The following is a 17,737-nucleotide window of genomic DNA, read 5'->3' as shown; positions in this document are numbered from 1 at the left end:
ACACTTAATGCATTGCAAAAGACTAGACAAAACTGGAAATTATAAAATGAGATACTACATTCCCCCCCCCTCATTAAATAAATTTCTTTGGGCACGGTTAGTCGTATGAAACTCATCCATTTTCACATTTAAATTGAGACTGGACAGCCTGTATTCACCTTTGAATACTTATTAGCCATATCAATTTGTTGAATATGGCTAAATAATGCGTCCAGTGTCTTCAAAAGCAGCTGATTTATGGTGGTGAAAGTTATCAACTCCTAGTAGAAATGTCCCTGAGGTAGTTTGTTTCACAGCGGTACTGTAAAGGGTTGATCATTATTTCAGTTTAAACACACACACGTGGTTGGTTAGTCCATTGAAGCAGGTCAGGTGGAGGTAAAACCTCTACATTAAAAAAAGCTTGTGACTCTCTGATAGTCCACAGCTGACCTTGTGCTCATGGAATAAATTGGACAGGGCGTCCATGTACAATTTATGATAGTGGTCGACCTCCTCCTCGGTGGGTGTGACGCGCTGGGGCACAGAGATGGGATGTCCCACTAGAAAGGAGGACAAGTGTTAGAATAAAGCGGGTGCCGCACATGAGGGCCACTTTTTGGACTTGGAACACTCACCCACTGTGGTGATGGGAGTCCTGTAGGGCAACACTGCCCAGCGATCGCCAATGAACAGACAAGGGGCAAAACCCGTGACCTTTTTAAACAGGTCCTGTAGCCTTCGACCCAATGAGCCCTCTGAGAACGTGACCTGGTGGAAGAGCTCTGTTTCCCCGAAGGAGTAAACTGGCACCAAGTCAGCCCTGAGGAAGTTGAGTGTATAATCAGGATGTTCGAAGCGGCATCGCCAGTGTCGTGTTCTTTCTCACCCATATTCCAGCGCTAGTCTGACAAAGCCTTTTCTCTGCTTCACGATCACTGTTTGTACCTCAGGATGGGAGGCCAGAGACTCTGCAGCGCCCCCTATCACAATCACCACAGCATTTCCTGTGCCATGCTTGGACAGAAGGTGGCCCAGGCTTGGCCTGCTGACTGGACACAGGCCTGTTCAAAGTAAGACGATCAGCATCATTTACTTTTTTCTTGCGCTATTCTACACCAGAAAACTTTATTGTTTTCCCTACTTTTTCTACACTTCTACATTTCACGACCGATTCAAACCATTCCCACTTCAACAAATTCCAGAGATCCATGCCATCTGGGTTCCTATTTTTCTCATTCCAAAAATTGCAACATTTTCCACAATTCCACATTTTTCACCCCCACCCACCCAAAAAAACATCCCCATTAATTCCCAATGATACATTCAACAAATGAATTTGAATCTGAATTCAAAATGTTCATGCTCCTTCAGAACGTTTTAGATACATTTCCACATTTAAAAAAATCCCACATTATGCAAAGTCCATTTTTTTTTTTTAAACAGATTTTCCGCATTAAGTTTTCCACATTAAGACATCTACATCAATCCCACCTTCAACATTTCTTGATCGATTCAAAACGCAAAATATTTTTCACATTCCAAAAATTCCCCAAATTCCACATTTATCACCAAAATTCCAAATTGAGACATTCTACAATAATCCCTCCTCCTCCAACATTTAACCGATGTGAAATCATTCCAACTTCAGCATGTTCGCCTCATTCAGGATAGCTACAGAACTATTCCCATAAATCTCAAATTAAGAAATTTGTACATATTTATTGCCAACTTCCACATTTCTTGACCGATTCAAACCGTTCCAACTTCAGTGTTCCCCCCAAAATCAAATGTTTGAAAAAAAAAAAAAAATCTATTTAGCTTTAATTTCCACAGTTTTTCACTTTTTGACTTGACTTAGATTTTCAAAAAACACCACCTTGTTTCAGCATTCACGCGCGATTCCTCCAGAAATTGCATCATCTGCTTTATCGAGCTACGGACACAATCAATTGTGATGTTAAGTACCTGCGGCCATGAGGTAGTCCCTGAAGAGTGGGATCCGGAAGAGTCCGGCCAGTATGGCCAAGGAGACGTGCATCCCAGGAAAAGCCTCCGAGAAGCCGCAGCACTCTATGTTGAAGCAGGCAAAGGCTCCTATGCTCATGATACCGTGTGGGTGACAGCCGAGGATGTAGTTTTTGTTGGGATTCAGCTCTGCGGTCTTCACCAGCTAAACAAGACGGTGAACCCAGGTGGTCACTTTTAAGTGGGTTTGTCTTCCTTAAAAGTGCTGGATATCACCTCGTCACAGAGGAGAGTACATGCGCACTGCTCACAGAAAGTTAGGCTTTCGGGTGAATGCTTGTGAGAGAACAGCAAGTTGCGTACAAATACATTTAACACTGAACAGTTGGACACGCAGTCAAACGTTGAGAGGTCAAATTAAGTTCACCTGTAGAGGTAATAGTCCGTCATAGGTTCAGCGGTGGAATGTGTATTGGAAGATGTAAAGGGAGTTTTACCTTGATAGGAAAATAATCTCTGTAGTGTTCCCAAACTTTCCACTTCCTCACAGATGGCTTTCTTCTGCCGCCTGATGGACAATGTTTTGTTATTGAAGTGTTCGAGTTGGGTGAAAGCAAACTATCATATTATAGATGCTCTTTGCATGGTTTTTAAATGAATTGAACAAAATGGTAAACTGTTAATGCAAGACCTAATTTAGATTTAAAAAAGCCTTATGTATTTGCCAGAGTTTTATTTAGCCTTAATTGGGAGGTTCTGTTTGAATTGCTGCTCAGGTCCTCCTATGTGGAGTTTGTATGTTCACGCCATGCTTGTGTGGGGTTTCTACAGCTAGTCTGGCATCCTCCTACATTCCAAAAACACGCACGTTACGTTAATAAACGCTCAAAATGAGCCATAGGTGTGAGTGTGAATGGTTTATTGTCTGTCTGTGCTCTATGCTGCACTCAACTAGCATAGGAATGATGGATGGTTAATCTGAAGGTCAGTATATTAGAATTTGGACTGATCAAATAATTCACCCACTACAAATGAGCACATCTACTTTAAATGTAAAACAAAACAAAACAGAAAACATTTTCCAGGGATTAAAAAAATGTGTCGAGTTCAGCGCACATCAAAAGTGAAATTGGAAAAGTATGTTTCCGCTTTTCTCTCGATGCAGCTAACTGCTCGTGTTGTCTACTTTGCTGTTACCATTCGTCTGGATTCTCCAACATTTATTATTGTGTGTAAATGCCAAAAGAGTACTTATTTTGAACACTTAATACCATTTGTGTAAGGTGCTAGTAGTGCGCATACGTGCGGTATGTAATGTCACGTCCATTTTTTCAAGCATGTTGTTTAGGCTCGTATGCTGACTAATACTATTTATTGATGAGCCTCATGTGAAGGTGCTTTGTTTGTGTTCAATAATTGAACTACTGAATAGTTTTTTATGCAGCATGAGTATGTTTATGTGCATGCCATCTTGTGGTATCTATGCTTACAACCCCCTTTTTTTTCCACTGTAATGTACAACCCCTATTCCAATGATGTTGTGTTTAACATCAATAAAAACAGAATACAATGATTTGCAAATCATGTTTGACCTATGTGTAATTGAATACACTACAAAGACATGATATTTAATGTTCAAATTGATCAACTTGATTGTTTTGAGCAAATAATCATGAACTTAGAATTTTATGGCTGCAACACGTTCCAAAAAAGCTGGGACAGGGTCATGTTTACCGCTGTGTTACATCACCTTTTCTTTTAACAACATTCAATAAACGTTTGGGAACTGAGGACACCAATTGTTGAAGCTTTGTAGGTGGAATTCTTTCCCATTCTTGCTCGATGTACAGGTTCAGCTGTTCAACAGTCCGGCGTCTCCGTTGTCGTATTTGACGCTTCATAATGCGCCACACATTTTCAATGGGAGACAGGTCTGGACTGCAGGCAGGCCAGTCTAGGACACGCACTCTTTTACGACGAAGACAACGCTGTGTTAACACGTGCAGAATGTGGTTTGGCATTGTCTTGGTGAAATAAGCAGGGGCGTCCTTGAAAAAGACGTTGCTTGGATGGCAGCGTATGTTTCTCCAAAACCTGTATGTACCTTTCAGCATGAATGGTGCCTTCACAGATGTGTAAGTTACCCATGCCATTGGCACTAACACAGCCCCATACCATCACAGATGCTGGCTTTTGAACTTTGCGTCCATAACAGTCCGGATGGTTCTTTTCCTCATTGGCCCGGAGGACACGACGTCCACAATTTCCTAAAACAATTAGAAATGTGGGCTCGTTGGACCACAGAACACTTTTCGAATTTTCATCGGTCCAGCTTAGATGAGGTGGGGCCCAGAGAAGCCGGCGGCGTTTCTGGGTGTCGTTGATAAATGGCTTCTGCTTTGCATAGGAGAGTTTCAAGTTGCACTTACAGATGTAGCACCGAACTGTATTGACTGACATTGGTTTTCGGAAGTGTTCCTGAGCCCATGTGGTGATATCCTTTCCACATCGATGTCGGTTTTTGATGCGGCGCCGCCTGAGGGATCGAAGGTCACGGCCATTCGATGTTGGTTTTCGGCCTTGCCGCTTCCATGCAGTGATTTCTCCAGATTCTCCGAACCTTTTGATGACCGTAGATGATGAAATCCCTAAATTCCTTGCAATTGTACGTTGAGGAACATTGTTCGACTATTTTCTCACGCACTTGTTCACAAAGAGGTGAACCTCGCCCCATCTTTGCTTGTGAATGACTGAGCAATTCAGGGAAGCTCCTTTTCTACCCAATCATGTCACCCACCTGTTCCCAATGAGCCTGTTCACCTGGGGGATGTTCCAAACACGTGTTGGATGAGCATTCCTCAACTTTCTCAGCCTTTTCTGCCACCTGCCTGTCCCAGCTTTTTTGGAACGTGTTGCAGCCATCAAATTCTTAGTTCATGATTATTTGCTCAAAACAATCAAGTTGATCAGTTTGAACATTAAATATCTTGTCTTTGTAGTGTACTCAATTCAATAAACGTTGAACATGATTTGCAAATCATTGTATTCTGTTTTTATTGATGTTTAACGCAACGTCCCACCTTCATTGGAATCGGGGTTGTATTTGAATCTTATGATGCGTATCAAACAGTCTTTGTGTTTGGATGTGTGCGCACGACCTACAACGTACGTAACTCAGCGCTGTCATTTCCATTTACCTTTCTCAGGGGTCTGCCAGTCAATCACCAGCCAGATGAAGTACAGAGTGGGAAGCAGCCACAGTGATGTAAACATGAGACCCACCATCAGGATGATACACGTCACCCCTGCAGACGGATGCGAGCCCAAGTTTACATGCAGTGCGGGCGTGCGCTGTCTAACGATAGCATTAATGTGCACGTGCGGGGAACATACCCAAGAAGAGAAAGGTCAGTATCCATTGTAGAACACTGGAGGCCTCTAAAAAGTCTTTCCTCTGAGTTTTTGTCATGCTGACAACTTGTGGCCAATTAGCATCTCTTTAAAGTTGTTAAAGTTCTAGGAATGATAAACATTATCAAAGTCAATTCATAAATATACGTAATTAACCAACATGTTCACTGCAAATACAGACAAAAAGGGTATGTAAATCAATTCAAAACAAAAAACCAAAAAAGATTCTTCTTCGTTGATACTGAATGACTTAAAATAACAGAAGCAGATCAAGGATTTTAAATATACCAATTAGGCTAAAGCTTTACTTCTTTTAAAAATGACAACCAACACATTTAGCAGGTCTCGGGCCATCAGAACGGCTTTCATTCAATAAAAGTACAGTCGGTCGATAACGCGATGTGTGACCAAAAAACAAGTTGCTAAACGTGAAAGAGAAAAGAAGCGTGATGACACATGACTGCGTCGGCGTTACGAAGTGTTCCGTATCTTCAAGATGACAAAGGCGGCGGCAGCAGCAGCATCAACGGACTTCCTGCTGGAGAAGCTCACGGGCAAAAAGCAGAAAAGAGCGTTGATAACTTACAGCAGTTGTAAGAACACAAAGCGCACGAATCCAAATGGCTTTCCATGAATCTCACGTACTACCATCAAGGAAGTAAACAAACAACCGCTTTTGAAAAGATGTTTATGGAACAGTGCTGCTAAATCTGGTCACGCGCCATGCACTTTGACCGGATTGCCTTCAAGCTCCTGATAACAAATCCACTCCCCCGATACTTTGGCACTCATGCAATCAGCGGACGAGATAAGAACTTGCAAAGTTTTCCAATTGCACTTTGTTTCTGTTTCGTCCACATCGTCCACATTATAAAGAGAGACGGACGACAGGATTTCACGGTGGCTAAATTCCACATTCATTGGCGATTTATCCAACTTCAAAGCGGCTCGGAACACATTCCAACAAAGGTTACATCGAATTAGACACACTCTTTATCGGGGCGCGTCCCCACCTACAAAACCACAACAGGTCCTTGTTTGTCTGTGAGCGCTGCAGAAACAGGAAGAAGTAATGTTGGTCTCGCTTGAGGCAGGGTTCCGTGGAACGCGCTTAAAATGGCAAATGTCGCACTTCGTTCCTGCAAGACATTCAGAGTGCAAGCGACTTGATTGGAAAAACGCGATGCGCTGCTGTGACAAATGCGGTTCACGTGTTTGCGCTGTCGTCCTAAGAAACCTGCAGGGAAAGTGCAATGCATTGACAAAAGTGTCGCAACGCTGTCAAGTTTGAACACGCTTTCCAAATGTGGGAGCCCAATTTCAGGACCGTGGACAGTCGCCCTTGCCCCCAACTCACGCACACTCTGTGGTGTACACACTGAGTGTGGGCAAAATACTCCAGGCACGTGGCCTTATTTATTTATTTATGAAGCAAACATTTTGCCTCTTAACCCTGACTTCATATTTGCGCCCATTTTGATTCCTTTTCCGGAGCGCTTGTCCTCATTAGGGTCGCGGGCGGCGAGGGACGCAGCGGACTGGTCGTCGCACCGACAAAAAAAGAAATGACAGTCACACCTGCGGGCAACTCGGTCTTCGATGCACCGAACGTGCGTGTTGTTGGAATGCGGAAGGGAGTATATTTGAGAGAACCACCAGCGGTAGGCGTGAAGGAACCTGGGGCGGATTTGCCATCTGCCGACAAAATCACGGACGTTTGAAATGATCAGCTCTCGCCTCCGGATCTTTGCGCAGTATTTTGGATTCTTTTGCTGCTTTCTAGCCTGAAGTTAAACACAAAATATCGACCAGCCACGATGAATGCGTTGCAGTGGCTTGTGGGAGATAAATATTATCTTCTGCGCTGTCAGTCAAAACCGGGCAGAATTGTCTTTATCTTGAGAACGTCTCTTGCATTGGATCTCTTCAGATTGCGCAGGTGTACCCAATGCTGTGTGTTCTTACACAATATGTATTTGGAGTCGTCCGCTCTATTTTGCTTTTGCTTTAGTGTGTCGCCTTTATGAACGTTTGTGCTTTTGCACAGTGGGTTCAAAGGTTTGTGCGATACAGAAAGAGTCGAGGTCGATTTCTGCTTTGCTTGCGTGCGGCCCTCTCCTGACGGCCACAACGTGAGGCACACCTGCGCACAATAAACTTTACATTGAATATCGACACGGTTTGTTACCTCGTTACAGTTGATGGAACGCAGTCGGACGCCACTGCAACGACATCTCTGAATGTTATCTTTATCAAGACGTACAGTGGATATAAAAAGTCAACACACCCTCGTTCAAATGCCAGGTTTTCGTGATAGAAAAGAAGAGAGACCAAGATAAATCATTTCAAATCTTTTCCACCGTGGGCCAACAACGCAATTGTTTTATTTTTCAGCTTTTTGAGAGGGGAAGTGCAACTAAACAAGTGAAATAATGTGGTTGCACAAGTGTGCACACCCTTTTTTAACTGGGATGTAGCTGTGCTCAGAACTAACTCACTTCCTGCAAAAAAAAAAAGCTCATTAATGGGGGCGGGGGATGCCGCGTGCCCCGCCCATCCTCCTGTGCAGACTTGTTCCCACCCACTGTGTATTTTTCAAATAGAGCTCTTGTATTGGATTTCACAGGATTGCGCAGTCGTGACTCTTTAGTGTATTTCTCGAGTAGTCTTCGGGGGGCGTGTCCTCCCGGCGGCACGTGTTTCCAGTTCAAATGTCTTCACCCTTTATATTGAAGGCAGACTTTGACACTCACCTCACACGTCACAAAATCGCTCTTCGTTTTCCCTTGGCAAAAGCACGATAATAATACTCCTGTTTGAGAAGCCCTAACCCCAAATGAAGATTATTCTTATTTTGCTGCTCGACCCGCAACAAACTGGCGAGTGATGATGATGATGATGATGACGGTGTGAATATATGGAGCACAGCGAGGATGCCCAACGTGTGAACCAACACTGACATCTCTACGCATTTTTTTTTGACGTTTTTCCTGCTCCTCCTCATCCTCCACCTCCCCTTCTTCCTCTTCATCTTCATCATCATCTTCATCAGCAGCATCTCGCAAAGCATGTTTCCCCCTCAAACAGAGAAGGACGCGTGTTTTTTGTTGTTGTTGTTTTTGTCCCCGTCCCCCCCACTACCCCCCCCCCTCCCCGCACAGGATCTCTTCTACCCCCCCCCCCCCCCCCCACCTCACCCTCCGACGTCGCATTGAATTGCACGATGCTTCCCAATCAGCCGCGCCGCGCTATTTATCCTAACCGAATGGAAGAACTCCCACGGCAAGCGAAAGGCGTCAATCGGCAGATAAACGTGTAAATCGGCCGCTTTTTCCAGGCAGCCTCGCTTGCCACATCTGGGGAGGGATCGGATCGGATTTTTCACGCCCTCCGTGAGCGGCGCCTCAGCAGGACAGCTGTGTCATCAACAACCGGCGTGGTTTTGTTGTCGTCTCCTCCGACAGCCGCTTGGCTTGCGGCCAGTCTGCTCGCGCGCCCGCCGCCGCCGCCGCCGTTTCAGCACCGAGGTAGGGCTCACCTTCGATCGCGGCATCTTATTTGCGCGATGTCGTCGTCGCAAATGAGCGAAATTGAAACGGGGATGTGCGCGGCCGCTGCCGGGGCCTGACGCGCTTCGGGTTCTTTTGCTCTTGTCATTCTTTTTCTTTTTTTCATGTTTCGCTTTCTCATCACCACACGAGTCCGTTCTTCACCCTCGGCGGCCTTTATTATCGTCGCTACTATTTTGACCAAACGGGTGAAGCGGCGCGCACTTTAAAGACGCCGAGTCGTGACAAAACCCCCCCTCTGAATATTTCACTCCAAAACAAGCTCCCTCCGTCAGCTGAGCGGCGATGCGCGAGCAGCCTGGACGTGCGCGCGCGCGCGGCACCGCGTGCGCGCTCCCGGCTCATTCCGCAAGGCCCGCGAAGGAAAACATCTGCATGTTTACGCGTGGCCGGATGCTCCCGGACGGAGAGTCGCTCACGTGACGCTCCGCACGCGCAGCCAGGTGAGACGACATGTGCGCGCGTGCGGACGAGCACATCGACGGACGCACCGGTTGATTGATAAGCAGTCACTTCCTGCTGCAGCGGGCTTCCCCTCGCGTTGAATTGGGGAAAATGGTTGGAAGCTCGCTGCTGCGGTTGAGGATTACGGAATTTGAAATGAAAGACTGGCAGCGCAGCGGCGCGACAGTTGACCAGCTCACCATAGGCGTGATAACAGTCCCCTTCCCCTCCCTTGTGAAAAATACAAGCTCTTGATGAAAGGCGTAGGATACATTAGGATTGGACAAAAAAAAAAACAATTGCACCTAATCTGAATAGACATTTCACGTGTGCATCAGCAATTCACACTGGGACATGACAGTAGGGGACTACTCTCACTTTGACCTTGAGGCTGAATGTGAAACTAAAACTATAATTAGGCCCAGCTAAGCGGGGATGTGTTCGCGTGTCCGCGCAGGTGCCGTCCATCGCCTTCCCGGAAGAGAGAGAGAGAGAGAGAGACCCTCTCTCTTCCGTAAGTGGTCACCGTGTTCGCACGTGTGCTTTCGGAGCTCCGAGGCACAGGGAAATCACGGCGAGTTTGTAGCCGCCTCGATGAAGGCCTCTCGTCCTCGAGCGGCCGCCGTGCTCAATGGAAATGTCGACATTTTGAACTGTTAGCACGTCTGCCGTCGCGGTTCTGAGGTCCTGGATTTGAAAAATGACACCAAGAAAAATCATTTCCCACCATGAATAAGACCTGGAACATGTACAACTCTGGCTTTGCTCCGGGCGCTCCGCTTTCCTCCCACATCCCGAAAACATGCATGGTAGGTTGATTGAAGACTTTCAATTGCACGTAGGTGGGAATGTGAGTGCGACCGGTTGTTGATTTTTGCTTGAAAGCAAACCCCCCCCCAAAAAAATGTAGGGAAAAGCCTACTAGAACATCTGAACTTTCTTTGGTGTAAATCAGAGGCGCTTGAAACGGTAGCAGGTGTGTGCTGGCTCCCATTTAACACGAGTTTGAATGTGACTGGTTAAATCTGAGCACAGCACATTATCTCATTTTATTTGTACTTCCCGTGTCAAAAAGATGCACACAAAATCGAGTTGTACAGGTTATAGGTCACATTAATAGTAGCGAGAAATGATTTGTCTTGGTGCATTTTAAATCACCAAAACCTCAAAGGGGTGCGTCGACTTTTGAAATCCGCCGTACGCCAACGTCTCATCGTGACGTCACGCATGGCAATGAGTCAAATGCCAAAGAATTGTGCAGCTTTCGAATACATCGGTTGAATCCCAGATTGTTCGCTTGGCTGCAAACAGACCGCCGAACATTTCGCGACTAACGAGCAAATGTGAAGATTGCTGATCCAAATTCCTTGACTGCCGTTTCTTCCACGTCCAATCCTGGAAAAGGAGAAGATTTCCAGTGTAGGCTCTTTTCCGGTGTAGCTTCTGTACTTTGGTTCAATACGACTTAGCTAACAACAGATTGTGATCGCTTCGCTCCCGTTCTCTGAAATGCGTTGCCGATGTCACTCCCAGTTGTTGTGGGCTCTTTCTTTACAACTCGCAAAAAATGTCTCTGTTGTCAACTGTTGCAGCGCGCCCCGATATTTGGTCAGCGTGTATTTCTTAGCACAGCCGTTGTTTCCTTCTTCTACGGCAAAGTCCAAATGGTTGTATTTGTAATGCTCAATGCTCGTGCATTGGATCTGATTGATTTTCCATCTTCTCCCAGCGTCGCAATTGCTTGTTTTTGGTTCGTGGAGAAGCCGCAGTCTTAAAACGTACTCTTGACTGTTTTGCTCGTGGGATAAATTACGCCGTGAGAATCTGTGACTGGTCTCCATTGAGTAATCTATTGACATGTGCATCTACAGCTGATATATCCAGTTAGTATATTTATGGGTTCGCTTGCGTTTTCTCCTCCTCAAAGTCCGATTTCTCGTACGCAAATGCAAAGCACTTTGATGCACTTTGAGATTTGGGAAATGGCTTCCGCTTGGCTTGTTTACAATAGTTTTTCCTCGCTATGAATGTCACTAATGTAATATCAAATGCATAAAAGACCACAAAGTGACACACAAGACACATTTATAGACAGCTTTCAAATGGAATATGGCGTCTCCTTTTGTAGAAACGCCATTAGAAGAAGAATTTACTCACTGGCAGAAATCCGCCCATCAATCCATTTCTACTGCTCACCAAAAAAGCATTCGTATTCATTCACACTTGTGTTCAGACCTGAGTACATTTTAGAGTTTGCAACATTTTTCCATGACAATGACCTAACATGTAAAATCATGAGAATGTGAGAGGGAGCCAGAGAAAGCCCACACAAGCACGAGGAGCTCATGAAACCACTGGCCAAAATGTGAGCAACATTGAATTGAGCTTCAGCACAAAAAAAACAAAAAAAAAAACATGCACCGATCACATGACCACTGACGCTAACGTTGGCTCCGAGGTTGCTGAGCGCATCATAAGGTCGTACGTACTTGTACACCGACCGACGAGTTAAGCAAGTCGAAGCGAGCGGCTTCTTTGAACCGCTTCCCTGTACGCACCTTTCAGCATCCGAGTCTCAATTCGGTCCGTCGTTCCGGAGTCGAGAGTAACGGTGTGTGCTAACGGTTTCCTTCCGGCAACTCATCTTTGTTCATTTCCCCTCTGTTTTTGCGCTCATTATGGCTTTCAAACTCACTTGCGTGGTTCCATGCAAAATGAACGACATCGTGGCGCAAAGCCTTTTTCCAGTCGTGTTGGCGGCGTGTGTGATGTCTCAGTTGAAGCACGATGAAAGATATAAACGGTGCGCTTCCCTAACAAACACCAAGAGACATGCTTTGTTCGAGCATATTAAGTGTCATGCTCTTGATTGTTACAAAGGGCCGCACTGTAGCTGCATTTAAAAGAGGCGTACTTGAGCCTAAGTGTCCGATCAAGTTCCATTTCCTCGACACTCAACAAATATATAAATGCAGCGTTTTTATTTGTCTCTCAAATATTGTTCACAATCTGTCGAAATCTGTGTTGATCGTCTGGAAGCGGAGCACGCTGTCGTACGCGCCGAAATGCCACGCCCGTGAGCGGGACGGATTGTTTCGGCTAAGGAGAAGTGCTCACCAACACAGATTTGCGATAGTCAACTATCTTCGAGCGATAGTTGGGAGACATAGGCCTGTTATGAACATAGCAAAATTGGATCTTTTTGTTCAGCTCATGAAATATGGAAGCAAAAAAAAAAAAAAAAAAGTGTTGCAAAAACGCCAAAGGTCTTGGGTATTTTTGGTATGTGTTCAAATGTGGGCAGTGTTGTGTCCCTGAAGTGAAACATCTTGGTCTATCGAACAATCACCCCACTGTGATAATTCATTTGTGGGTGTGCGTGCGTGTGCGTGTGGCCTTCCTAAAAGGTCGCAGGAAAAAAAACTCAGGCTTATACAAAAATGCGTGAAGAAGGTGATTGTACACTCTGACTTGTGCATGCTTCAAAACAGAAATGCCCATGTGGTTGTGGAATATTGTGCTGCAAATGTCACCGCAATCTTCATTTGGACTGGGTAGAGATGGGGGGGGGGGGGAAATCATCTACCATTACGATACACGTATCCTGGCTATCCTGTTTGTCGTTGGCTTTGCATGTCCCAGGTAAAAAGTCCGTCCATTTTTGTCGAACGGGAGTTCGGCTTGTGACTTCCTTCGTGTGACCCGCCGAGCACGTGCGGCCGATGCCCCGTTCGAGCTTTTGCGCCACGCTGTCCTGTGAATGGACTAAATATCTTCTAGACTTGGAAGGTTTTACCTCCACAGTGGAGGCTTGAAAGCCATTTGGAGGATTCTCCAGTGTCCGGAAAAAGTACCCGGTGGAAATGGGTAATGGGATAAAAAAAGAAAAGAGAAAAGACTCTTGACTCCATCTGGATTTATCTCCATGTAGCACATAAAAATCAATTGAGGTGCCACAGCTCTGCCTCCTCTAGCTTAGCGTTCTTTATGTGTGGAGTGTTTTCTTTTTCTATTAATGAAATGTGAAGCTGTGATCGTGTCACCGTTTGAAGATAAGCACAATTGAAGGCTTTATGGCTCGAGTGTTTTAAGGACACATTAGCGAGACTCTCGCATTTAATCAATTCCTACGTCCTTATTTTTAGGTATTCGCAATGTTGGTCTCACTCTGTCTTGTTTGGACATTTCCATTCAATGACCTCAACGCTGAGCTGCGAGCTTATATTTCTCATGTTGTAGGAAGATTATATTTGCGAGCACGTTATTGATCTCCCGAAGAGAAATTGCTGTAGTTTATTCTTGGTTTAATTGTAACGATTTCATGACCCATTTTTCTTTATTATTTTTGGTCAAATTTTAATGAGAGATGGCACATGGCGATCAAGAACAAGGTGCAAATTTGGATGAAGAAATGTATACAGGTTTACAAATTCAGCTTTTATGCTTTTCATTTTCAACATTTGGAAGACAAACGCAGGAATTCGTGAGCGGAGATTTGAACCCAGAACCTCTTGAGGCAGATGTGCTAACCACTACGTTAATGTGCTGACCCTATTGTAGTTACCATCATCACCATCATCATCATCGTCGTGACTCTATTTATTTCCCTGCAATTGGCTTGTGATCAGTAATAGTCCACCTTGCCTAATTTCAGCGACACAAGGATTATTATTATAATCACGATTATTATGATCATCATTAGAATTCGAACAATGAGCTGCTTTCCCCGCTCCTCCGCTCGTGTGTTCTTGTCGAGCGCAAGAGCACAGTGCAGTAGCGGAAGTCTTAAGGGTATTGTCGTCATCAGTCAGTTGTCACAGTTGGAAGCTTTTGATTTCATAACGGGCCGTGCGGGGGGACAGCCGGGATTGGCCGAGCGAGACCCTGAGCTGAAAAGCTGCCAATCACACCTGCAAGTCCAACAAACATGCATTCTTTTGCGCAGATGCTTTTCTGCTTGCGGTACAAAACCCTTCGGGCGGGATGCAGTGACGATGGTCTTTGAAAAATGGCTTGAGAGAAAAGTGGATATACAATGTCTACACACCCCTGTTCAAAAACCCCAAATAAATCATCGCAAATCTTTTTCTGCCATTAATGTGACCTATATTCTGTACAACTCAATTGGGGGGGGAATAAATAAAAATCCTTAAATGGGGAGGCGTGAAAGTAAACAAATACGATAATTTGGTTGCAAATGTGTCCACACCCTCCGGCTATGTTCAGAATGAACCAATCACAATCGAACTCAGTTTAAATGGGATGTCGGCACGCACCTATCATTTAAAGTGGCTGTGATTCACCCTGAATAAAGTTCCGATGTTACAGTTTCCTGACATTTATGGAGTCGCATCTTAGAGCACGAGGAATATTTTGCGCAGAGCTTCCACAGCATCACAGGGATCGACTGTATTTGTCAGGAGAAGGCATTTGGACAGGATTGTGTAGACTTTGAACGTCGGCTGTATGTGTGCGCTCAGAGTTGTAATAACGAGGCGGCGGCTGTTGAGGTGGCGAACGGGCCAGCACGTCAAGTCTTCTTTGACTTATAGAGCGGCAATTGACGAAACGAGCGACCTCCAGGCACTTTACATATGGCGCAGGTCTACAACCACGCCCCTTGCACATTCACGAAAACCAAATGAACCCCTCACGAGCAAGCACAATGGCAAGAAATGACTCTAAAGTGAGAAGTTCGCAGTTGAAAAGTTGTGGCTGTGAATCTCGGCTCCGGCTCATGCTTGTTCTCCGACCTCCTCCGACGTTCCGAGGTCAGTTCATTGCCCGATGACAGCACTAAATCATCAGGTATGAATGTGTTTCTTAAAGTTGGATTCTCGTCCGTTTTCCGCTGTGTTTGTATTTAGAGTGCTTTATAAATGGAAAGGATTTGGATCTATTTGTGGCCTGTGATTGACCGGCGGCCAGTCCCGGGTGTCCGGCGCCTCTCGCTGCAGCTCATCTGCGACCCCGAACAGGAAACGTGGCAGAAAATTGATGACCGCGTGTCCGCAGGCCTCGGACAGGATCTCGGTCATAAGAGACCCGACGTCTACCGTGTGTAAGCGGACAAATGAGCGGGAGAGCTGCGTGCGGGAATTGCGTTTGTGCGAGCTACCGACCCTCCGACTCGCGTATTTGGCGGATTGGGAGCAGTGGGATGATTCAAACGTTGAGCTGATCACGCCAACGCTTCTGCTGCTCGTTTCAATCAGGACTAAAATGACTCCAGCTTGATAATCATTTGGATTTTACTTGCTACTTCCTCTTCTGTGAGAAGCCACCACTAGGGTTAGCGCTCATGTTGCTGTTCAGAGTTGCGTCGATGGTTTTTTAAGGCCACGAAGATATAATGCCGACAAGTTTGTTTTCAGAGAAGCCCCAGTTGAAGCTGATTCATCTGAAAAGCTGTGATTTCGTTTTCTCTGTCAAGTGCTTAAATCACAGCGTATACATTTTTACATACATACATAGATAAACATGACATATTGACACACGTTTGTTGCTTCCCTGTGATGTATTGAATGTAGCCCAAATCGCAGCCCGACGCTAAACACAAGGAACGAAAAAACCAGTTTGCGGAGATGCTCAGCTGATCGTTGTTTTGCTTTGGGCCGTTGGGATTTTCTTCATTGTGTCTGAATAGTAGATGAGGTTCGACGGCGGCTCAAGAGTTTTCGCTCGCTAGCGTGTTCCGAGGTGGTGTGAGGAAATAGTCAAATCATATGGCAGAACGCTCAAATTCAGAGAGCTGTGAGTATCGAGATGAAAATGGGAATGTCCGGCCCCATAAGAAAATAAGAGTGAGCAAAGCATCGGGAATGCAGGTAATGTTGCCGGCTAATCCCCACATGCGACAATACAGTAAACGGAGGGAGGGATGTTGGATCTGTGGAGCATGTGTGAGGCTGCAGAGTGCACCTCTTGCTTTTTGGCTCTCCCCCCAGCAGCACGACCTTGCCGTGCGACTTTTCTTGTTTATGTTCTTCCTCGCAGTACACGCACAAATGTGCGGTCAATTTGGGAAAGCTTGACAGCAAAATTCAACACAGGCCGCAGCCGCATTTTCGGAGACCCGAAAAATGTCTTTTCTTCGAAATTCATTGTCCTGCTTTCTTCACGTAGCCCCCCCCTCATGGCAAGGTCTGTCCTCTCCGTGAGCCGATGTGACACTTTAACAACATTTGTGCGTGCGATGCAGAACGTAAACGACACGGAGCGCATGACAACGCGGCCCGTGTTGTATAAGAGCTTGCGATTGGCGTCATATACTGTACGCTAAGTGCAGCGCGGTCACCTTGGTTACGCCAGAAGATGCCGAAAACCAGTAGCAGCAACATGGCAATGATATGGTTAAGTTGATTTTGTCATTGGACTAATCTGAAGGTATCACAGGTGTATTTAGCATTTTTTTTGTCCGTCAGTTCGCAACACGAGCAGAGCTTTTTTTTACTACCATAGTTGAGCCAACACTAAACAACAGCATGCGACACGTAACATGATTTCTTTTCTTTTCTTCTTCTTCTCCATATGAGCAACATGCAAGTTAAAAGAGGAAAACTATTTTCTTTACAGTTTTTTTTTTTTATAGGAGTTGAATCAGCACCTTTACTTTTCCCAGTCTTATTTTTTCACAAGCATGTGTACTTGTACTTCAGTAGGAGAGTGTGACTACTTTTTCCACCTCTCTGAATAGGATTTTGTACTTCATATGAACAGCTGACTTCCTGTCAACAATGTGTATGTGTTTAGATTAAAACACTCCATTGATTCATATCACACTCACGTGGCTCGAGTTGATACAATCATAAGGACGCTTTTTGAAGTTTACGTCAGTGGCCCTGGCATAAGCGAGGGAGGGGTACGTGTGGGGGCTTTGGCTATGGCAGAAAACAAGCTTCTTTTGTTGTCGCAGCCCATGAAATATTGACAATATTTGCCAATTTGGTTTGTATGATTACGAGGAGGAGAATCCAAGTTGTTATGATAAAAGGAGACAGAATACCGTCAGTGTTTTGTTCGCGTCGCCTCACGTTGAACAGATGGATCGCACAATTTCATGAGCAGAATCCCCAGACAGAACTAAATGCGTATTTGTTTAATTAGCGTAGCGAACAACGGTCATCGAAATAACGAGATCTGAGGAAAGTTTAACATTGTGGGGGATTTTGAAATTGTATTTTCTATACCGATTGTACTTATTGGGGTCTCAGATGACTTTGCGAGCGAGTCGAAGAACGCTTTGGACAGGTTGCCACCCAATTGCAGAGATTTTAGGACATTCTTTATGCAGCTGAACTCAACTCGACGAAAAGTTGGAAACCGAATCCTATGTGTGGTCGCGGTGGATTTTGAAACATTCTTCT

The 17,737-nt window shown here is 45.2% G+C and overlaps 2 protein-coding genes across 2 annotated transcripts in view; one reads left to right on the top strand and one right to left on the bottom strand.

Annotated features, from left to right (window-relative positions):
* Nucleotides 1–31: 31 nt before the first annotated feature.
* mogat3b (monoacylglycerol O-acyltransferase 3b) lies at nt 32–9,015 on the bottom strand. Its single transcript, XM_061703238.1, has 10 exons — nt 8,897–9,015; nt 8,556–8,714; nt 6,937–7,053; nt 5,341–5,444; nt 5,145–5,252; nt 2,445–2,515; nt 1,948–2,152; nt 869–1,043; nt 618–802; nt 32–542 (listed from the first exon to the last, which is right to left on the bottom strand). Exons 1-10 carry the CDS (start codon nt 9,013–9,015, stop codon nt 388–390), a joined length of 1,398 nt encoding a protein of 465 aa, XP_061559222.1. The 3' UTR covers nt 32–387.
* The window catches only part of LOC133416407 (neuronal tyrosine-phosphorylated phosphoinositide-3-kinase adapter 1), a 27,246-nt gene continuing 18,064 nt past the window's right edge, over nt 8,556–17,737 (top strand). Inside the window, exon 1 of the mRNA XM_061703262.1 lies at nt 8,556–8,885. The gene's annotated coding sequence lies outside the window, so the exon portion shown is untranslated. The remainder of the gene's footprint in view (nt 8,886–17,737) is intronic.

This window comes from Phycodurus eques, chromosome 17 (genome assembly GCF_024500275.1).
Source record: "Phycodurus eques isolate BA_2022a chromosome 17, UOR_Pequ_1.1, whole genome shotgun sequence".
Lineage (NCBI taxonomy): Eukaryota > Metazoa > Chordata > Actinopteri > Syngnathiformes > Syngnathidae > Phycodurus > Phycodurus eques.
The sequence above is the reverse complement of the archived record's forward strand: the minus strand, read 5'-3'. Positions and strand labels throughout refer to the sequence as shown.